The sequence below is a fragment of the Dendrobates tinctorius genome, unplaced genomic scaffold (genome assembly GCF_039654945.1).
Source record: "Dendrobates tinctorius isolate UK_male_01 unplaced genomic scaffold, ASM3965494v1 ptg000016l, whole genome shotgun sequence".
Taxonomy (NCBI): Eukaryota; Metazoa; Chordata; class Amphibia; order Anura; family Dendrobatidae; genus Dendrobates; species Dendrobates tinctorius.
The window spans coordinates 85634209-85657500 of NW_027361684.1; the positions used below are offsets into that span (position 1 = coordinate 85634209).

The window sequence follows — 23292 nt, forward strand, 5'->3', positions numbered from 1 at the left end:
AGTTGCTCTGCATCTGGCTGCAGAAGGTCTCTGCGTTTGGCATTATAGACGCTTCTGAAATCCTTCTGACTCTTGGACCCAGCGGTAACCTCCCTCTGGCTCTAGTAGTTGATACACCTGGACTTGGTGGTTTATAAATCCTTAGTCTGCTGCAGAGAGTCACCAGTGACACTCACATTTTTTCCCTTGTGAAGGCTTGGAGCTATAGCAGTCAGCTAACTTCCTCTCTGGAGCTTTTTGAGAATGTTTGGTGTTACCTCTCTCAGTCTGCTCAAGCTAAGTTCATTCCCCTTGTCTGTCTACCTTTTTGTCTTTAGTTTACAGTTGGAATTGAGCAGTGCTCATCCCCTCATCCTCCTTATCCAGGGCCTAGCTCTAGGGAGATACAGAGCTTAGGTTCCTGCTGAGCGATTGGTGAGGAACCAATTTAGGGACGGTAGGGCAGGTAAGGTGTTATCAGATCTGCCTAGCGGTCTCCACTCACCCTTTCCCTAGTGTCTGGGCTTCCTTCCCCTCAAACCGTCATGCTACACTTAGTCTTCCCACACTATGCACTATGACCGTAACTTACTGGGCTGTGTTTTGTGCTGTTTCACTACAAAAAGTGTTTTATCAGCAAAAGAATATGACGACAGGACAAGCTTCTCCTCCCTCCTAGTCCAACCACACCCTCAGCACAGATTAGCAGCTTCCTGTCAACATACATTAAACACAGTAAGTTGTCAATCTGTGGTGTGGGTGAGGTTACACAGGGCTCAACATTCTGAGTGCTGCTAAAACTACAGCAGAGAAAATTGTGACTACCATAACTGCTGCACCCACTAAGTGATACATTGCTGGAATCAGGGTGTCTGTAACTAGATCTTGCTGCTGTCAGATTATGATGTAAAAACTGCCGACAGACTTCATTTAAAGGAAAGTGATAATCAAAAAATTACCCATTGTTTATATTAAGGTTTTGTGTTAAATGTACGGTACTTAAAAGGAAATTGGCAATATTGTTTTCCTTATCACAAATTCACAATCTGTAACAAAAATGAGAAATCTTGCAATTTTCTCACTGGCCTTTGGGGCTATTTTAGAGTTTAACTTCCTGTTATTGTTGGGAATCACCATGTACATTGCAGGAAACTCACTCAGGCCATATCCTTTGTATTGAAGCATTTGATGAGTGTGTACAAAGGCCATTGTGAAGGGAGGGGAGCTATGACATCGATTGTGATTGGGGGATCCTGTGTTATCAGCTGTGAATAGAGGTGTTACCGGTCACAGTAAGCCTGTCTCTGATGGTAATGCACCTGCTGAAAACTCTTCCTGAAAGGGCAGGAAATAGTCTAAAATAGCCTCAGTGGCCAGTGTGAGAATGGAAAGATTACTATTTTTTTATTATAAATCGTGATATGAAAAAAAAGAGAGAAACAACATCAAAAAAATTTAGAAGATACTTGGGAAAAATATTAGACTTTTCCAATATGCTAGAATGCCATGCTAAGCGCTAAGGTGGAATCTGTGCTTCCCACTGTGTGAATAAGAATTTAGAACTTACACCATAATACTGTATCAATTTGAGACAAGCGATGTACCAAATTTGACACTATACTTCCGATCATACAACAAGCCTAACTATAGCTACTACTGTTTTTTAGGGGTTCCACATCACAGTCAGGAATCTACGTTATCAAACTCCCAAAAGGCTATTCAAGGTGCTTTCATGCAGAAATTATCTTATTTCCTTTGTATTCAGTTCTTTCAACACAGTCGTTTGGAAATAGCTGCTGGCTTGTGTGTTGCCGAGACTCCCCTCCCCCCCACAAGTATGGCGGGAGGTGGAGGGGGGGAGGGGGCTGTACCAATTTCCAACTCATGAACGTTGGAGGGTATGTCATCATGCTATAAAAAAAAATACGTGAAAGGATAACCTGTCATAACCACACAAAGACAAATAATAATAATAATTATCATGGTAATAGTATATTATCTGGCAGCATTTGCTTAGCTTTCCTTTGAAGACTCAGTCACATCTGAACACATAAGCATTAAGCTTTAACCAGCATGAAGTCGTCAATGCTGCAGAAAATGAATCATATACCATCCGCTTTGTGAATAATTCAGTGGCAGGAAAATAACACACGCACAACTACCCAATGCATTATATTAATCTATATTTCCCCATAATGAGCGCCGTCAGAGAGGTCTCACACTGACTATCACCAAAACACTCAACTGTTATCACAGGATTTTTTTTTAAATAGAAGTAGAAAAATCAATACTGTGGTAAACAAAAAAAACCTTAAAAAATCATAGAACAATTAAAAAAAAAAACATTACATTTTTTTACATGATAGTCCCTATAGCAGAATTCCATAACTTCCAACAAGAAATTGCAAAGTGCACAACTCCAGCCTATTTTTCTATAGTTCTCAAAGGTGTACATATTAGTAAAGCCGTCCAAACCTGATGATTTCAACAAGTTCTTCACTCTGCAACATGGCAGATGATATTTGGCAAAAGAAGGATTGGCTTGTCCAATTTCAACACCCGTTTTTTGTTCTAAGGAAAAGTTTGGGGACAGGAGGGAACACAGCAGCTGTGTATGGACTCTTCTTGGCTGTGCTCCAAGAGAAAAAGTATGCAAATTGTATCTTTCGCTAAAGAAAATCTAACTTGCTAGTGCCACCTATTGGGGGTGACCACTAATTATAAGCAAATTCACATGGTCAGGTGTTCCGGTGGCCATGTCAGTATTCCATTACTGCTGGATGGGAATCCTGCGAACCACCTCCTACCTGTCGGAATCCCCATTTCCTCTTTCTATCGCTTGGCTCGAGGCTGTGAGTGTTCCACCTCAACAATAACAAATCGCTGGGCCAGCTAATTAAAAGAAGAGTCACAGATGCCGGTAGGTAGGAGACAGTTTAAGGGACTTCCATCAATTGGCCACAAAACACTGACCTAGAAACTGGTCAAGTGTCCTCCAAATCCATTTGCCCATATCTGGTGGCCACTTTATAGGTCAGTGACCAACCCAGAAATGATCCTTGCAACAGGACTATGGATATTAATTAATGTCAGACATCAATCTACAAACAGTTGTATCAGAGTACTTGCCCTTCATCAGTATAGTGCAGGGTTTGGCTAGTTGAAGAATCGTTGGAAGGGTGGGCATGCTTTCCTTAAGGAGACTAGCTGTGCTTAGAGTGTTATTACCAAAGCTTGATGGAAAATGATCTCACTTCCAGAAAAAAGGGACACTATCTCACTGGTGCCACCTATTATGCCCTTTTATGAACCTTACAACATGAGTAGAGGTAACATCCAAGCAAGATAGGCATCTGTAGACAGCTGTCACAAAGTGACTGACCAATGTAACACGACCCAAAGATTAGTCGGTCACCAAACAGCAAAACAAAAAACACACCAAGGGACACAATTACAATGGTGGGCCCTGCGATAGGAAACGGGGGAATGGACATCTCCTGCACTCTCCTAAGGATGTGTCCTGATGTCCCTATACAGGTTTTTTCAACCTGTCACCGAGCAGGATACCTAAACCCTCACTTGCCCTGCACCTAGGGAATTGGCAAGTGAAGACACTGGTCCCATCGCTGCACTAATACAACACAAAGTAAGGTAGACAAATAAGGTAAAGGAAAAGGGAAACAAAAATACAACACTTACCTTTCTGCTGTACAGCACCGCACAGCAGGATAATGACATCAGATTCACCATTAACAGCTGAGGCACCACTGCTCCCAGCAAGCTCCTGCTCGCAGCAAGGTCGCTGCGGAATGAACTCTAACACCGACGGTCAGCTGATGCATCAGGTGACCTTTTGAAGGAAGGTGAGAATGGTCTCATCACCTGCATCAGCAAACTCAACAGCAATGTAATTACACCAGCGGCCATCGGGGGAAAAAACAAACATTAACCCCCAATGGCCTGAAAGGAAAAAAGTTTTAATGTGAGAATCCAGATCTGCCACAGATCCAAAAATGGATCGTGACAACAGCTATTTTGTATGTAGTGTTTGTTCAATAGAGGATAATTTTGTAAACTTTACAATTTTATTTTTGGAATATTTTGCTGTTGAGTAATTGTAGGATATAAACCCATCTACGCACAGCTGTTTAAAGGTACTTGCCCATCCCTCATCAGTTTATAATGGAGAAAGCCCCAAATCTGCTTCAAGAGTGTCTCATTCAACCAACCAAACCGATGAGGCACAAGTTTCCTGAAACAGCTGACTGTAAATGGGTGTGTGGCTTGGCTGATATGCATAGTCATGTTGCAAGGCTAGTTAAAGAGCTGCATATTGAACTATAGGGTAGCCACCTCCAGATTATGGTGCTAGGAAAATAGCTCTATTTAAGAGAGCAAATTTGCATTCTTAGGGCAGATAGCCAGAATTACAGGTTAATGGCAGAGACTTTTTCCCACCTCCCCATTGGAAACACATCCAGGCTTTGCCAATAGCTATTGGCATGAGCATCTTTACTAAGTTTCTAAATACAGTTATGTAATAAAATGTCGTTTAAATATTCATTAATGATTTTATAGACCAAAGATCTCCCTTCCCATTCATGCAATATATTTACACGAAAGGTAAAACATGCCACATTGGACTGGCCCGACATGCATTAGAAGTCTGCAGACACCCTAGGTGCATTGGTCTGTTTGCTCTTTGAACTCCAATCTCAATCATTCAATGATAAATCCACTTTTGTGTGGAATTGTCAAAACAGTCTGGACAATAATCGCTTGAGATGGGAAAGATGCTGAGTTTCAGTGGGTTAGTGAAGCGTTCAATGGTAGCCCAGCAACAACACCATTGCATTCTCAATGATAGGCAAAACAAGTGTGCTTAGAGATTACTTTTCCATTCTGTTATCAAGACAAGCACACATTTTGGAGATAAGGAATTCTTCTACTGAGGCCTTTTCCTTGCAATAATGTCAGGCCTCACAGTCTTAACAGGAGACAATAGCCTGTAACTTCGAGGAATTGCTTTCTTACTGGCCTTTGAGGTTTAATTAAGTAGGCTGTTAATTTTAATTAAGTGCAAATATTTTAAAAATTATAAAGCTGTTTAAATAATATTTAATATGTCGTTTCTTTAGAAAATGTATATGTGTTTCAAGTAAGTGTGGGATTTAAGGGGTAACATTTCTCCTTGTGGAGAATGAGAAATCAGGCCTGACATGTCAGAGTGAGGAGACTTATATGCCATGCATGCTCCAGTTCATAGAGGAAGAGGACTAGAACTCTAGTGCCACCTGGAAATGGTATCCTAAAAGTCAATACCGACCCTTTAACGAGTCTTGCCAAATGACTTTGGATAAAATTCAAACCAGAATCTCTATTCGCAGGCATGGTGTTTTGGGGTATTGCCCCTCGACAGTGCGAAGTATGAGATTGATTTGGCTAGGTGAGAGGCTTAAGGCTGGGATCTAAGGAGTAACATTTCTCCTTGTGGAGAGTGACGAGCCTAGTGCTTTTACTCTCTGAAGTGGCAATTTGCATATTTCAATTCCCAGAGGAGCATGCATGGCAAATAAGTCTCCTCACTCTGACATGCCAAGCCTGGCTTGTCACTCTCCACAAGGAGAAATGTTACCCCTTAGTTCCCAGTTTTAAGCCTCTCACCGAGCCTAATCAGATCTCATACTTTACACTAAGGAGGGGCAATCTGTCTGCAGATTAAGATTCTGGCTTGGCTTTTATGTGGCAAGGCTCATTAAAGGGTCGATATTGACTTTTAGGATTGCTACTTCCTATAGGTGGCACTAGAGTTCTAGTCCTCTTCCTCTCTGAACAGGCAATTTGCATATCAAGTAATTGTCTGACATCAGTGTCATGTCAGCGGCACTTCTAGACAATAATTTGCCATACAACTTCTGGATATTTGCAATATACCCATTTAATCCCTTGGGCTTTAGCCAGACTAGAGTAAAAGGTGACCTGAGGATTTTATGGAGGTATATTTTCATGTGTTAAAATAGTTCATAAAACAATGTATATGTACTACAAATGTAAAACATGTTACAAAACTAATCACTGAAAATTTCTAAATAGATTAAAACATTATATAAGCCGCTCTGTGGTCATGTTTAGAGATGAGTCAATATTTCAATGCTCGGTTCGGCTCACAATCACCGAATTTGAAATATTCGCCGATTTAATCGTTGATTAAATCGCCGAATATAGCCGAATATATACAGTAAAAAAGCAGGTATTTCCCAAGTTGTGATACTTACTCCATTGCCTAATTCCAGTGAAGCCCTTGATATCCTGTAATAAAAATAAAATAAAAAAACAACAATATACCATACCTGTCCGTTGTTCTGTCCCACGCCGTAAGCCATGTCTGGGGGATAATTAATTTCAACCTGGACGGTGCCAAGATACAACCGTCCCAGCTGAAAAGTATGGTTTAATTGAGATTATTAAAGGAGTATATGTCGTTCTTTCAGTTAAAGGACTTTTTTCTGGGTGTCTGTGTATTCTTACAATGTGACTATGAGGTTAGTAATGGGAGCGTCTTATTGATGCCTCTTCATTACTAACCTCAGGGCTTGATGTTACCGGACAATACAAAGGTGACATGAACCTCTCCATCTATTCCCCCTCTCTTTTTTTAGGGTCCTCATTTTAATAGCCAGTAAAGGCTAAGTATACAGCTGTGAGCTGATATTAATAGCCTGGGAAGTTCCATGGATATTACCCCCTTCCCAGGCTACAAACATTGGCCCCCAGTCATCGGCTTCCCCTCTGCTAGTTACAAAAATTACGCAGGAGCTCAAGCCATTTTTTTCAGAAAAATAATATTTTGTTAATTAAATATATGTACAGTAATTTGCACACACACTGTACTAATTGTATTTGTAACTGACATCTATATATCTACCTATTCTATTTGTATTTACTGTATGTAATCCATCTCGTCTATCCTGTCGGCTCCTGCTGTGATTTTAAACTACCGCGGCTATTGAATTGCCGGCTTTTCTTCTATCTATGTAACACATATATATCTGTGTCACTGATATTTTTCGCCTTATAAGACACTCCGGATTATAAGATGCACCCCAAATTTTGAGGAGAAGAATAAGAAAAAAATATTTTTTAATAAAATGGTGGTGCTTCTTATAGTCCATGCATCTTATTGCTTACCGGGGGTAGTGGCTGTGGTGAAGCGGGGTCCCAGTGTCACTGCTGGAGGAGGCTGGAGTGCGGGGGTGCTCCGATGTGCAGCGCACCGCTGCGGGGGTCTTCTGGTGCTGGGGGTCTTGTGCCGCTGCTGGGGGGCTTGTGCTGCTGCCAGGGGGGCTTGTGCTGCTGCCGGGTGTCTCCGGGTGCCCGGTGGTGCTGGCCAATGTTGTGGGTGTCTCTGGTGCCCAACAGTGTCTCCGGCACTGCCCGGGGCACTGCCGACATTTTACAACAGGCCAGAGCCCCGGGGCACTTTCTTGGTTCCCTCTGTGTGATGGACTCCTGCAATATGGCCGCCGCCGGGGGGCGGCGCATGCGCACACGGTGATCTCAGGACTAAAATCTTGAGAGATGAGATTTCAGCGCTGAGATCTCATCTCTCGAGGTCTTGGTCCCAAAATCACCATCAGCGCACGCGCCGCCCCCGCGGCGGCCATATTGCCGGAGCCCCGGGGCTCTGGCCTGTCGCAAAATGTCGGCAGAGCCCCGGGCAGAGCTGGAGACGCCACTGGGCACCAGAGACACCCACAGCACCGCCTGGCGCCCGGAGACACCGGGACACCCCTGCGGCCTACACCAGGTAAGGCATGTAAGCTTTGTAAGACGCACCCCCATTTTCACCCCAAGTTTGAAAAATACGGTATATGTATTCTTTGTGTATTTCTATTCTATCTTTTATATTCTAACCTGTCATGCTGTGATTTCACTGAACGCAGCCCTTGAATTAATGGATTTTATTCTATCTTTTACCGAATGTTACCGACTTGCTCGTGTTACCAATCACGAATCCGAATGTACCATATTCATGCCAAATTTATGTTTGGTGATCATTTTCCGAACATATTCATTCATCTCTAGTCATGTTGCCCAAACCCATCAATCAGAATCCACATTTTATTTTGCTCGTTCTGGTCCTCAAATCCAGCTGGTGTATGACAGTCAATATCTCTAAGGGAAAAAAGGAAGCAAATTAGCTCTTCCCCAGAAAGAAGAAATCTAGTTCATACTGTACATGCATGTACAACTGCTTGGAGGTATTTTCCTCTCACCTGTATAGATAATCATAAACCGCTTAGAGCTGCATCATAGGCATCTCACCCTGCCGATCGGGACCCTTCTCCAAACTGATGAGGAATAAGAACTCCCGAAAAGCTGTCAGCATATAGGTATCTGTCTAATAAATTATATCTAACCAATGTGGTATGGATAGAACTGTTCAACTCTGTTTGATATGCACAATATGGGCACCTAAGAGATTATAAAGTGTTTCTCAAATGGGTCTTCAGTAATAAAACTGTCTTAAAGGGAATTTGTCAGTAAGATAATTTTTCCCTCCACCAAAAAGACACTGGATGTATGAGCATGCAGGTCTGTAAAATATAAATCCATAAACACCTTTATATACTCTATCTGTTGCTGAATTCCTGAAAAATTAGTATTTTTTAATTTATACGCAAGTAAAGTATTATATGCTCTGGGTGTGAAAAAGCACGGAAGAAGCCATTGCCTCCTCAAGTTGTTTCACCAACCCAGCATCAGCCTTTTTAGTTTGATTTATAGCTCACTGAGTAAAGTCAGCCGCTAGACAAAGAAATCAGACAGTGAGCTATCAAACAAGTTAAAGGGGTTGGTGCCCTATGCCGAAACATCCTCCTTAAGTGCTCTGTCACACTCAGGGAACTTAATGTAGATGAAAATGCTGATTATTCAGGAATGCAGCAACAGATGGAATATATAAAGGTGTCAATGGGTTTACATTTCAAAGACCTGCATGTCCATGTACAGTATGTGTGGAGTAAGTTTGAGGTTCTTAATTATATTTATACTTACTTACATTGCGCCATTGTATTCAACAGCGCTTTACAGACATTGCCATCACTGTCCCCATTGGAACTCATAATCTAAATTCCCTATCAGTATGTCTTTGGAGTGAGGTAGGAAACCAAAGTACCCAAAGAAAAGCAGCGCAAACACAGGGAGACCATACAAACTCCTTGCTGTCAGTGGTGGGATTTGAACCAAGAACCTCAGTGCTGCAAACAGTGCTATTCACTGAGCCACCATGCTGCTCAAAGGAGATCAGACAGGAGTAGCAGTTATAACTTCCGCCAGATGTCAGTTTCATCCAAAAGAAGTGAGAATAAGGCTGGGTTCACATAGCATTTCGCAGGTCCGTTTAATGGATAGCTTTACACCGTGACAAAACGCATCCGTTAACGCTGCCATTCACTCACATTACCGAGCGCATCGCTAACGCATGTCCTAAGCGGCATGCGTTAACGATGTCCTGACATTCTGTGACATACCCTCGAACACGGTCTGCAGCGTTCGGGGGTCTGTCACAGCTAGTGCAGATAGAGAGGCTGTGCAAGTGTGATCGGTAAACGTGATCACAATATGACAGTAGCGTTAATGCAGTCCATCAACGCTATGTGAACCTGGCCTAAAGCATCCAACTAGCAGCTGATGATTGACTGCAGAACTCACTGACATAATGTCATGCAAGCCTGGAAGACCCAGGGCCATCGTTGTTGGAATGGCGCCGGCACTGTAGAGGCTGTTATAATTTTACATGGCGGAATATGGTAATTGAGAAGATGTTGTCCAAATAGCGGACAACCCCTTTAACCAACACACCTTTTCTTTATGTTTGTTCAGAGATTTCAAGTTGCTTTAAAAAGAAACATAAAAAGACACCCCTTCCAGTGTGCACCCTAAAATGCATTTTTGTCTGGATTTGTTCTGCTCCATCATGGACACCTTGTGGACTCTGAAGATGCAGAGGAAAAAAACACGCCCTTGAATCCCACCATAGGTGCCATTTATGGAAGACAGACATTATGTCTGAAGTTGTCAGATTTACGTTAGGACTTTGTGTCACTGCTCAATGAAAAAAAAAACACGATAAATATTACTAACCTGTTTAGAAGGGGAAATAGAGATACAGCCAGATACACACAAGGATACCATTTCAAAGTTTTAATTTCTTCTGCCATTATAATCTGAAAAGAAAAATATAGATATTGCATGAGACAATTTGATCCGCTCAGTGAGGCTAAATCAGCGCTTCAAAGTGCAATGGTACGGAATGCTGCAAGCGAAATCCTTGTCCTTGAGAGACACAATAACAGCAGCAATGATCTCCGGAGCACAGATCTCACCAACCCATCAGACTTCCAGGCCACAGACCCTTACATCCTCAGTGAACCCCCTCCCCACCTGCACACTTAGAACTTTTCCACCCACACCCACTCCACTGCCACTATGAGCCATCTAGGAAAAAGCAGATTGCAGAAGCAACTCATAGTATTTTATGGACTGATGAATCTGTGATTTGGAGAATCTGCAAAACGATTTTTGAAGCGAATAGACCTCATGGTACTAGACAATAAAGCTTTCCTAAACTGAAAGCAGTCTGATGTGAAGTGACTAGTGTTGAGCATTCCGATACCGCAAGTATCGGGTATCGGCCGATATCAGCGGTATCGGAATTCCGATACTTAATTCCGATACTTTTTTCATATCGGATTCCGGGATCGGAATCGGAATAGGAAGTTCCCATCATGCTATGAGCCTGCTTGCTTTGATTAAGCCAATGGGAATCCTCCGAAGTGTGGGCACATCCTGTTAGGCATGTAGGCATGTTAACTATTGGCATGGCTGTGATTGGCTGCCGAAATGATGTCATGATGCACTATAAAAGCCACCGCAGCCGCCATTTCTGGTCACTCTGCTGTGAATTCAGTTAGGGACAGGCTGCTGTAGAAGACTGTGAGGGACAGTTAGAAATAGCGATTCTAAAAACAATATTGTGCTTTATCCAGGCTACATAAACCACCACTGTAGCTTGCTTTTCCCTAGCAGCGCTGTTTTCACAGCTGTCTGCAAGGGCTGTGTGAGTGCAGCTCACGCTGTGGAGTGGGTCCTGCAGCCACGTCAGGCTGTAGGCCACCCAGTGTGATCACTGCTGCCTCATACATCTTTTATTTTTTGAGCTGCATTTTTTAAATAATTTCAATCTAGTGTGCTTCCATCCGTATCCATATACGTTGGTTGCAAACACTAGTAGTAGACAGCGGAGCCTTTCTGCAGCCTTTCAGTGCTAGTGTCCACTTTGCTGCACTGTTCACGGCTGTCTGAGAGGTCTCTGACTGTGTGTGAGTGCAGCTCACGCTGAGTAGTGTGTCCTGCAGCTACGTCTGGCTGTAGGACGCTCAGCGTGCGTCACTGCCTCACACATATTTTTATTTGAGTGCAGCTCATTTTTTCTTCTATTAGTGTGCATCCATCCGTCTCCATCTACGGTGGTTGCAAACACTATATAGGAGTACACAGCGGAGCCTTTCTGCAGCCTGTCAGTGCCAGTGCCCACTTAGCTGCACTGTTGACGGCTGTCTGAGAGGTCTCTGACTGTGTGTGAGTGCAGCTCACGCTGAGTAGAGTGTCCTGCAGCTACGTCTGGTTGTAGGACGCTCAACGTGCGTCACTGCCTCACACATATTTGTCTCTGAGTGCAGCTCATTTTTTCTTCTCCTATTAGTGTGCATCCATCCGTATCCATCAACATTGGTTGGTTGCAAACACTATATAGGAGTAGATAGAGGAGCCTTTTTTTCTGGCTTGTGCCCTGCCGGCGCAGCCAGATTAGTATTACCCAATTTTTTTGGAGCCTCATCTTTTGCATTGTAGGTTACCTGCCTGCATTGTAATAGCTCCAAAAAGTTGGTGATACTATCAGTTTCAATTCTTTGTTCTCATACTTTGAGTTTGTTTCAAACAAAGAAACCACATAAAAAGTTCACCAAACACTACATTTTGAACTTGTGTAGGCCACATCAGCTCCTATTAAAGTCTAGTCCACACACACACACTTCATAAAATTAGTGTTTCTTGTACCTGTAACCAGCTGTTCAGGAATAAGCACACTAAGGCCCCCCTTTGTCCTTTTTTGCCTATCTTAAGCAGTCTTGCAAGATGAAGAAGGCAGGGAGTAAGGCGCGGGGGCGTGGGCGTGGGCGTGGAGTTTCAGCAGGGAGAGGACGTGGGGATTCTGCAGGGAGAGGACGTGGGGATTCTACAGGTAGAGGACGTGGGGATTCTGGGCCTGCTGCGGGCACCAGTGGATCAGCATCCCCCAGTTTTAGCAGGCAACAGTCCTTTATGCGCAGCTTTGTAGGACCTCAACGTACCCCACTGCTGCGGGAGGAACAAATTGAAGCCGTTGTCGGATGGATGGCAGCTAACGCATCGACTTCAATTACTTCCGCATCCTCTCAGGGTCAGAGCACCGAAGAGCAACCATCTGTCTCTTCACCACCTGCCAAAGTGCCCAGGCAGTCAGAGAGACATGGACAGGAGCCATCACAATCTCTACTTCTGTTCTCGGAATCTGTTGGCTTGGAAAGAGGGGGCCAGCCAAGCAGCATTCCTGAATGTGAAGAAGAGGGAGTATGCAGTGATGCGCAACTTCTTTGTCCCTCTGAATCTGAAGAGGCGAGTGGGCCAGTGCCTATGGTCAGCACACCTCAGTACGCATCAGATGATGACGAGACTCAGTTGCCACTTTCTGGTGCGTACGGTGCTGGCGAGACAACCCCGGAGAAGCAGCTGTTTGAAGAGGGGAGGGAAGATGATGAGGTCCTTGACCCATCATGGCGTGAGCAACAGGAAGGTGGTGGGAGCAGCTCGGAGGAAGAGATTCCCCTACCGGCCAAAACAGGAGGCAGAGGGAGGGGGAAGACTTGGTTGCCTGTACCCTCCACTTCGGCACCCGTTAGGAGCATTCCTCCTTCCAAAGGCAAACCGAGCGCTCACAAGAGTTGCAGTGCGTGGTCCTTTTTTGACACAGTTGCAGATGACATTTGCTTTGTCAAATGCAAGCTGTGTCATCAGAGAGTCAAAAGAGGGAGAAATGTCAGCAACCTCAATACCACAAATATGTGGAAACATGTGCGCACCAAGCACGAGTTGGAGTTGCAGAGACACCCTCAAGACGTAGGCCAACGTACAGCACCACCTACCACCTCTTCAGTTCGTGTTGGGCCCTCTTCCTCCAGCTCACACACTGCTGGTTCGGCTTCCTCACAGGATCGCCAAGGAAGAACCTCTGCCACTGTTGTCCGGAGACCCTGTCAGATTCCACCCATAACAGCACGTTCCCATCCATCACAGCCATCGGTAGCACAGGCATGGGATAAAAGGCGCCCTTACTCGGCAAACCATCCCCGAGCACAGTCTCTGAATGCTGGCATTGCCAAACTTCTGGCAGTTGAAATGCTGTCATTCAGGCTGGTGGACACTGACACCTTCCGGGACTTAATGGCATTGGCAGTCCCCCAATACAACGTGCCCAGCCGCTTTTATTTCAGCAGGCGAGCCGTCCCTGCCCTGCAGAAACATGTTGAGGGCAAAATAAAACATGCGCTACTAAACGCCGTTAGTAGCAAGGTCCACCTGACCACCGATGCGTGGACCAGTAACCATGGACAGGGACGATACCTTTCCCTCACTGCCCACTGGGTCAATGTTGTGGAGCCGGGTACGGATCTGGAGAGTGGCGCTGTACGTGTTCTTCCAACGCCACGGATTGCAGGACTCCAGTCTGTACACATAGACTCCTCCTCCTACTCAAGTTCCTCAGAAACAGCAGAGCAGGAGCCTGTTACGACCGATATGAGCACAGCCGTGGCCAAACGTCAACAGGCTGTACTCAAATTAATTTCTTTGGGGAATCGAAGCCACACAGCGCAGGAGCTCTGGAATGCTATCAAGCTGGAGAGCGATGTGTGGTTTGGGCCAGCGAATCTCCAGCCGGGCTTGGTAGTGTGTGACAATGGCCGAAATCTGGTGGCAGCTCTTGGCCTAGGCAACCTCACACACATCCCATGTCTGGCACATGTTCTTAACTTGGTCGTGCAGAGCTTTCTGAGGGACTATCCGGATCTTGATGCACTGTTGCACAAGGTCCGCATAGAGTGCGCTCACTTGCGACGTTCCAGCACGGCAAGATCGCGCCTCGCTGCTCTGCAGCGACGATTTGGCCTTCCAGAACATCGCATCATATGTGACCTACCCACCCGGTGGAATTCAACGTTACATATGTTGGAGCGGTTGTGTGAGCAGCAGGCAGCAGTCATGGAGTACCAGCTGCATCAGGCGCAAACAAGTCGCACTGTGCGCCGTTCACACTTCAGCACCATTGAGTGGGCCTCTATGAAGGACATCTGCCTCGTTTTGCGTGCCTTCGATGAATCCACGCGGATGGCGAGTGCAGATGATGCACTAGTCAGCATGACTGTCCCCCTTATCTGCCTGCTTCAACAAACACTGCAAGCACTAAGGGATGAGGTTTCAGAAGAGGTGGAGGATGAGGATTCCCAAATGCCATCTGCTTCTGGACAGTCTGCGCTACGTGTTTCCTCACAAAGGCCTAGGCAGGGGACACTTTGTGAGGAGGATGAGGAGGAGTCGATGGAGGAGGAAGACATCTCTCCAGAGGAGGGAGGTACACAAACCTCTACTCAGTATGTACAGCGAGGGTGGGGTGATGCAGAGCAGGTCGAGGTCACGCCTCAAACAGGGGACAGCGGTTCTTTGGCAGTTGGGAGTCTGCAGCACATGGTTGATTTCATGCTGCAGTGCCTGAGAAACGACCGCCGCATCGCCCACATTCTCGTCTCGGCTGATTATTGGGTGTACACCCTCCTAGATCCTCGCTACCGGGACAGCGTACAAAGGCTCATACCAACGTTGAACCGGGAGCGTAAAATGCGGGAGTACGAAGAGTCACTGGTGCAGTCCATAATGTTTTCCATTCCACCCGACAGCATTGTTGCAAGTGCTTTACAAAGCAGCTCTGTGCGTCGAGGCAGTGGAGGAAACTCTGCACAAAGAGGGAGCAGAGGCAGTGCCGCAGCACAAGGCAAGACCACTATGGCCCAAATGTGGCAAAGTTTTGTGTGTCCACCACAATTGTCTACACCATCAGCGACGCCTCGAGTCAGCAGGAGGCAACGCTTCCGTCAGATGGTGTCAGACTACATGTCTTGCCCTGTCGCTGTACTCCCAGATGGCTCTTCCCCCTTCAAGTTTTGGGTCTCTAAGCTGGATACATGGCCAGAGCTTAGCCAGTATGCATTGGAGGTGCTGGCTTGCCCTGCTGCCAGTGTATTATCGGAACGTGTCTTTAGTGCCGCAGGTGGTGTACTAACAGACCGTCGCACGCGACTATCTTCCGATAATGTTGACCGGCTGACTTTTCTGAAAATGAACAAGGCCTGGATCTCCAAAGACTTTGCCATTCCTCTTACAGACTAAATTAGTGGTTGGCAACTGTATCCAGGTCTGCTGGTGTGTTCATTTTTCTACCACCTGAACTATAATCCCTGTGCTTCAACACAGCCAGTTGTCGCTCAGATGTGTCGTCTGCACAGAGAAACACACTAGCTCCTGTGTTACTGGGGTTCAGTAATGCCAGCTGATCCCCTGCTGTGTGGACGGCAGAGTCACCAGCTCCATCAACATTCAAACCACTACTGATTTTTAACCGTGCCCAACTTAGGTCTCTGGCTCCACTGTCTCTACTATTTCCCCTGACCTCCAACCCCGCCATCTACATCTCTGAAGTGGCGTCAGCACAATCTACACTTGTTCCTGTGTTCCTGTGGCTCAGTCCCATCAGTTTATCCCCTGATGTGTGTCCGGCAAGGTCTCCTGCTCTGTCCACATTCCCATAACCAGTAGTGGGAATGAGGACAGAGCTGGCGAACTTGCCGGACAAACATCAGGGGATCAACTGATGGGACTGAGCACCAGTAACACAGGAACAAGTGTAGATTGTGCTGACGCCACTTCAGAGATGTAGCTGGCGGGGTTGGAGGCCAGGGTAAATAGTAGAGACAGTGGAGCCAGAGGCCTAAGTGGAGCATGGTTAGAATCAGTAGTAGTCCACAACCTCCATAAAAACCGCTGCCCATTGGCCTCTGCATGCGGCATGCGTAATCCTGGGCACCAACAGCGTCAGTTGGTGTTCAGAAGTGTCGTCTCCACAGAGCCAAACACGTTCGTTCAAGTGTTAGTGGGGTTCAGCACTGCCAGCTGTTCCCCTGCTGTGGAGATGGCAAGTCTCCTGCTGCCTTCACCTGCCAAAATCCAGTAGGCCCCAGCCTGCTCCTCGCCTAATCCTGGGCTCCAACAGCGTCAGTTGGTGTTCAGAAGTGTCGTCTCCACAGAACCAAACACGTTCGTTCAAGTGTTAGTGGGGTTCAGCACTGCCAGCTGTTCCCCTGCTGTGGAGATGGCAAGTCTCCTGCTGCATTCACCTGCCAAAATCCAGTAGGCCCCAGCCTGCTCCTCGCCTAATCCTGGGCTCCAACAGCGTCAGTTGGTGTTCAGAAGTGTCGTCTCCACAGAACCAAACACGTTCGTTCAAGTGTTAGTGGGGTTCAGCACTGCCAGCTGTTCCCCTGCTGTGGAGATGGCAAGTCTCCTGCTGCCTTCACCTGCCAAAATCCAGTAGGCCCCAGCCTGCTCCTCGCCTAATCCTGGGCTCCAACAGCGTCAGTTGGTGTTCAGAAGTGTCGTCTCCACAGAACCAAACACGTTCGTTCAAGTGTTAGTGGGGTTCAGCACTGCCAGCTGTTCCCCTGCTGTGGAGATGGCAAGTCTCCTGCTGCCTTCACCTGCCAAAATCCAGTAGGCCCCAGCCTGCTCCTCGCCTAATCCTGGGCTCCAACAGCGTCAGTTGGTGTTCAGAAGTGTCGTCTCCACAGAACCAAACACATTCGTTCAAGTGTTAGTGGGGTTCAGCACTGCCAGCTGTTCCCCTGCTGTGGAGATGGCAAGTCTCCTGCTGCATTCACCTGCCAAAATCCAGTAGGCCCCAGCCTGCTCCTCGCCTAATCCTGGGCTCCAACAGCGTCAGTTGGTGTTCAGAAGTGTCGTCTCCACAGAACCAAACACATTCGTTCAAGTGTTAGTGGGGTTCAGCACTGCCAGCTGTTCCCCTGCTGTGGAGATGGCAAGTCTCCTGCTGCCTTCACCTGCCAAAATCCAGTAGGCCCCAGCCTGCTCCTCGCCTAATCCTGGGCTCCAACAGCGTCAGTTGGTGTTCAGAAGTGTCGTCTCCACAGAGCCAAACACATTCGTTCAAGTGTTAGTGGGGTTCAGCACTGCCAGCTGTTCCCCTGCTGTGGAGATGGCAGTCTCTCCTGCTGTCTCCGCATTACAAAGACAGTAGGCCTCTGCCTACACCCTCCTATTTCCTGGGCTTCAACACAGCCAGTTGTAGTTCGGAAGTGCCGTCCACACGGAAAGAGACACTTGCTCCCGTGTCTCAGTGGGGTTCAGTAACGTCAGCTGATCCCCTGCTGTGTGGATGGCAGTCTCTCCTGCTGTAAACTCATTCAAAATACAGTAGGCCTCTGCCTACACCCTCCTATTTCCTGGGCTTCAACACAGCCAGTTGTAGTTCGGAAGTGCCGTCCACACGGAAAGAGATACTTGCTCCCGTGTCTCAGTGGGGTTCAGTAACGTCAGCTGATCCCCTGCTGTGTGGATGGCAGTCTCTCCTGCTGTAAACTCATTCAAAATACAGTAGGCCTCTGCCTACACCCTCCTATTTCCTGGGCTTCAACACAGCCAGTTGTAGTTCGGAAGTGCCGTCCACACGGAAAGAGACACTTGCTCCCGTGTCTCAGTGGGGTTCAGTAACGTCAGCTGATCCCCTGCTGTGTGGATGGCAGTCTCTCCTGCTGTCACCTCATTCAAAATTCAGTAGGCCTCTGCCTACACCCTCCTATTTCCTGGGCTTCAACACAGCCAGTTGTAGTTCGGAAGTGCCGTCCACACGGAAAGAGATACTTGCTCCCGTGTCTCAGTGGGGTTCAGTAACGTCAGCTGATCCCCTGCTGTGTGGATGGCAGTCTCTCCTGCTGTCACCTCATTCAAAATTCAGTAGGCCTCTGCCTACACCCTCCTATTTCCTGGGCTTCAACACAGCCAGTTGTAGTTCGGAAGTGCCGTCCACACGGAAAGAGATACTTGCTCCCGTGTCTCAGTGGGGTTCAGTAACGTCAGCTGATCCCCTGCTGTGTGGATGGCAGTCTCTCCTGCTGTAAACTCATTCAAAATACAGTAGGCCTCTGCCTACACCCTCCTATTTCCTGGGCTTCAACACAGCCAGTTGTAGTTCGGAAGTGCCGTCCACACGGAAAGAGACACTTGCTCCCGTGTCTCAGTGGGGTTCAGTAACGTCAGCTGATCCCCTGCTGTGTGGATGGCAGTCTCTCCTGCTGTCACCTCATTCAAAATTCAGTAGGCCTCTGCCTACACCCTCCTATTTCCTGGGCTTCAACACAGCCAGTTGTAGTTCGGAAGTGCCGTCCACACGGAAAGAGATACTTGCTCCCGTGTCTCAGTGGGGTTCAGTAACGTCAGCTGATCCCCTGCTGTGTGGATGGCAGTCTCTCCTGCTGTAAACTCATTCAAAATACAGTAGGCCTCTGCCTACACCCTCCTATTTCCTGGGCTTCAACACAGCCAGTTGTAGTTCGGAAGTGCCGTCCACACGGAAAGAGATACTTGCTCCCGTGTCTCAGTGGGGTTCAGTAACGTCAGCTGATCCCCTGCTGTGTGGATGGCAGTCTCTCCTGCTGTAAACTCATTCAAAATACAGTAGGCCTCTGCCTACACCCTCCTATTTCCTGGGCTTCAACACAGCCAGTTGTAGTTCGGAAGTGCCGTCCACACGGAAAGAGACACTTGCTCCCGTGTCTCAGTGGGGTTCAGTAACGTCAGCTGATCCCCTGCTGTGTGGATGGCAGTCTCTCCTGCTGTCACCTCATTCAAAATTCAGTAGGCCTCTGCCTACACCCTCCTATTTCCTGGGCTTCAACACAGCCAGTTGTAGTTCGGAAGTGCCGTCCACACGGAAAGAGATACTTGCTCCCGTGTCTCAGTGGGGTTCAGTAACGTCAGCTGATCCCCTGCTGTGTGGATGGCAGTCTCTCCTGCTGTAAACTCATTCAAAATACAGTAGGCCTCTGCCTACACCCTCCTATTTCCTGGGCTTCAACACAGCCAGTTGTAGTTCGGAAGTGCCGTCCACACGGAAAGAGATACTTGCTCCCGTGTCTCAGTGGGGTTCAGTAACGTCAGCTGATCCCCTGCTGTGTGGATGGCAGTCTCTCCTGCTGTCACCTCATTCAAAATTCAGTAGGCCTCTGCCTACACCCTCCTATTTCCTGGGCTTCAACACAGCCAGTTGTAGTTCGGAAGTGCCGTCCACACGGAAAGAGATACTTGCTCCCGTGTCTCAGTGGGGTTCAGTAACGTCAGCTGATCCCCTGCTGTGTGGATGGCAGTCTCTCCTGCTGTCACCTCATTCAAAATACAGTAGGCCTCTGCCTACACCCTCCTATTTCCTGGGCTTCAACACAGCCAGTTGTAGTTCGGAAGTGCCGTCCACACGGAAAGAGATACTTGCTCCCGTGTCTCAGTGGGGTTCAGTAACGTCAGCTGATCCCCTGCTGTGTGGATGGCAGTCTCTCCTGCTGTAAACTCATTCAAAATACAGTAGGCCTCTGCCTACACCCTCCTATTTCCTGGGCTTCAACACAGCCAGTTGTAGTTCGGAAGTGCCGTCCACACGGAAAGAGATACTTGCTCCCGTGTCTCAGTGGGGTTCAGTAACGTCAGCTGATCCCCTGCTGTGTGGATGGCAGTCTCTCCTGCTGTAAACTCATTCAAAATACAGTAGGCCTCTGCCTACACCCTCCTATTTCCTGGGCTTCAACACAGCCAGTTGTAGTTCGGAAGTGCCGTCCACACGGAAAGAGATACTTGCTCCAGTGTCTCAGTGGGGTTCAGTAACGTCAGCTGATCCCCTGCTGTGTGGATGGCAGTCTCTCCTGCTGTAAACTCATTCAAAATACAGTAGGCCTCTGCCTACACCCTCCTATTTCCTGGGCTTCAACACAGCCAGTTGTAGTTCGGAAGTGCCGTCCACACGGAAAGAGACACTTGCTCCCGTGTCTCAGTGGGGTTCAGTAACGTCAGCTGATCCCCTGCTGTGTGGATGGCAGTCTCTCCTGCTGTCACCTCATTCAAAATTCAGTAGGCCTCTGCCTACACCCTCCTATTTCCTGGGCTTCAACACAGCCAGTTGTAGTTCGGAAGTGCCGTCCACACGGAAAGAGATACTTGCTCCCGTGTCTCAGTGGGGTTCAGTAACGTCAGCTGATCCCCTGCTGTGTGGATGGCAGTCTCTCCTGCTGTAAACTCATTCAAAATACAGTAGGCCTCTGCCTACACCCTCCTATTTCCTGGGCTTCAACACAGCCAGTTGTAGTTCGGAAGTGCCGTCCACACGGAAAGAGATACTTGCTCCCGTGTCTCAGTGGGGTTCAGTAACGTCAGCTGATCCCCTGCTGTGTGGATGGCAGTCTCTCCTGCTGTCACCTCATTCAAAATTCAGTAGGCCTCTGCCTACACCCTCCTATTTCCTGGGCTTCAACACAGCCAGTTGTAGTTCGGAAGTGCCGTCCACACGGAAAGAGATACTTGCTCCCGTGTCTCAGTGGGGTTCAGTAACGTCAGCTGATCCCCTGCTGTGTGGATGGCAGTCTCTCCTGCTGTCACCTCATTCAAAATACAGTAGGCCTCTGCCTACACCCTCCTATTTCCTGGGCTTCAACACAGCCAGTTGTAGTTCGGAAGTGCCGTCCACACGGAAAGAGATACTTGCTCCCGTGTCTCAGTGGGGTTCAGTAACGTCAGCTGATCCCCTGCTGTGTGGATGGCAGTCTCTCCTGCTGTCACCTCATTCAAAATTCAGTAGGCCTCTGCCTACACCCTCCTATTTCCTGGGCTTCAACACAGCCAGTTGTAGTTCGGAAGTGCCGTCCACACGGAAAGAGATACTTGCTCCCGTGTCTCAGTGGGGTTCAGTAACGTCAGCTGATCCCCTGCTGTGTGGATGGCAGTCTCTCCTGCTGTCACCTCATTCAAAATACAGTAGGCCTCTGCCTACACCCTCCTATTTCCTGGGCTTCAACACAGCCAGTTGTAGTTCGGAAGTGCCGTCCACACGGAAAGAGATACTTGCTCCCGTGTCTCAGTGGGGTTCAGTAATGTCAGCTGATCCCCTGCTGTGTGGATGGCAAAGTCTCCTGCTGCCTACACAGTCGTACCACTACTGATTTTTAACCGTGCTCCAATTAGGCCTGTGGCTCCACTGTCTCTCGTATTTCCCCTGTCCTCCAACCCTGCCAGTTACAGCTCCGAAGTGGCGTCTGCACAATCCACACTTGTTCCTGTGTTACAGGTGTTCAGTCCGATCAGTTAATCCCCTGATGTGTGTCCGGCAATGTCGCCTGCTCTGTCCACATTCCCATTATCGGAATGTGGACAGAGCAGGCGACATTGCCGGACACACATCAGGGGATTAACTGACCGGACTGAACACCTGTAACACAGGAACAAGTGTGGATTGTGCAGACGCCACTTCGGAGCTGTAACTGGCGGGGTTGGAGGACAGGGGAAATACGAAAATCAGTGAATCCACAGGCCTAAGTGGAGCTTGGTTCAAATTAGTAGTCTACAACCGATCTTAAAATTTCTTCAATGCAGCCTAAGCCTGCTCCGTGCTTGTCCCTGGGCTTCAACACAGCCAGTTGTTGCTCGGAAGTGCCGTCTTCACAGAGTAAAACACTAGCTCCTGTGTTTGTGGGGTTCAGTAACGTCAGCTGTTCCCCTGCTGTTTTGATGGCAATCTGTCCTGCTGCCTCCCAATTGACAGCACATCAGGCCTCAGCCTGCTAAGTGCTTGTCCTGGGCTCCAACATCGCCAGTTGCTGCTCATAACTGACTTTGGCACGGGTACTCCCTCCTGCCCAGCTTGGTTCCAGCCCTGCCTGCTGTTTCCGGGAAGTGTCAATGTCAGTTTGCCACCCCAAGTTGCCATGTCGTGTTGCGGTTGGGTTAGCCGAGGCTAGGGTGCCAGCAGTTTAGGTGCTTCCTATGTGGACTGCGGGTTCTGGTAAGAAAGGTTTGTTCCATAGTGCCAGTAGGACAAGCACCCCCTGTAGGACTGTGTGATTCGGTAACTGCGGCCAGCTTGCGGCATGCCAACTTTGCTTTTCAGGGGTAACTTCTGATACCCCTCCGGGTTCCAGCACCGTCAGCTGGTTCTCATCAGAGCCTTTGGCCTAGGTGCCTCCATCTCGGTATCCGAGTTCCAGCAACGTCTGCTGGTCCTTGGTAGTGCTTTGTAGCACAGGTACCTCCTGCTTAGTAACCGGGTTCCAGCACCGTCAGCTGGTCCTCGGTTGTGCCATTGGCTCTTATTCCTTCTGCTGCCCCTCCGGGTGCCAGCACTGTCAGCTGGTCCTCGCTATTTCCATTTGCTCTTGCAGCTTATGCTACCCCTCCGGGTTCCAGCACCGTCAGCTGGTTCTCGTCAGAGCCTTTGGCCTAGGTGCCTCCATCTCGGTATCCGAGTTCCGGCAACGTCTGCTGGTCCTTGGTAGTGCTTTGTAGCACAGGTACCTCCTGCTTAGTAACCGGGTTCCAGCACCGTCAGCTGGTCCTCGGTTGTGCCATTGGCTCTTATTCCTTCTGCTGCCCCTCCGGGTGCCAGCACTGTCAGCTGGTCCTCGCTATTTCCATTTGCTCTTGCAGCTTATGCTACCCCTCCGGGTTCCAGCACCGTCAGCTGGTTCTCGTCAGAGCGTTTGGCCTAGGTGCCTCCATCTCGGTATCCGAGTTCCGGCAACGTCTGCTGGTCCTTGGTAGTGCTTTGTAGCACAGGTACCTCCTGCTTAGTAACCGGGTTCCAGCACCGTCAGCTGGTCCTCGGTAGTGCCATTGGCTCTTGTTCCTTCTGCTGCCCCTCCGGGTGCCAGTACCGTCAGCTGGTTCAAGAGGACAAAGAACAGGAAGACAACCACCAAGATGCAGAACAACAAGAGAGAGAAGACAAAGAAGCATAAAAAAAACAAAGCAGAAGAACATTAAGCATAAGACTAATACTCTGAGCAAATGATATTATCTTATTTATAAGCAGAAGAAGACTAAGCAGTGTATGGG

The 23292-nt window shown here is 47.9% G+C and overlaps 1 protein-coding gene across 5 annotated transcripts in view; it reads right to left on the reverse strand.

Annotated features, from left to right (window-relative positions):
• The window catches only part of LOC141080642 (uncharacterized), an 869999-nt gene that overhangs the window by 85110 nt on the left and 761597 nt on the right, over positions 1 to 23292 (reverse strand). For all 5 annotated transcript variants that reach the window (XM_073566017.1, XM_073566013.1, XM_073566014.1 and 2 more), the window contains one exon: positions 10126 to 10208. In XM_073566017.1, coding sequence (XP_073422118.1) covers positions 10126 to 10208 — 83 coding nt within the window. The remainder of the gene's footprint in view (positions 1 to 10125; positions 10209 to 23292) is intronic.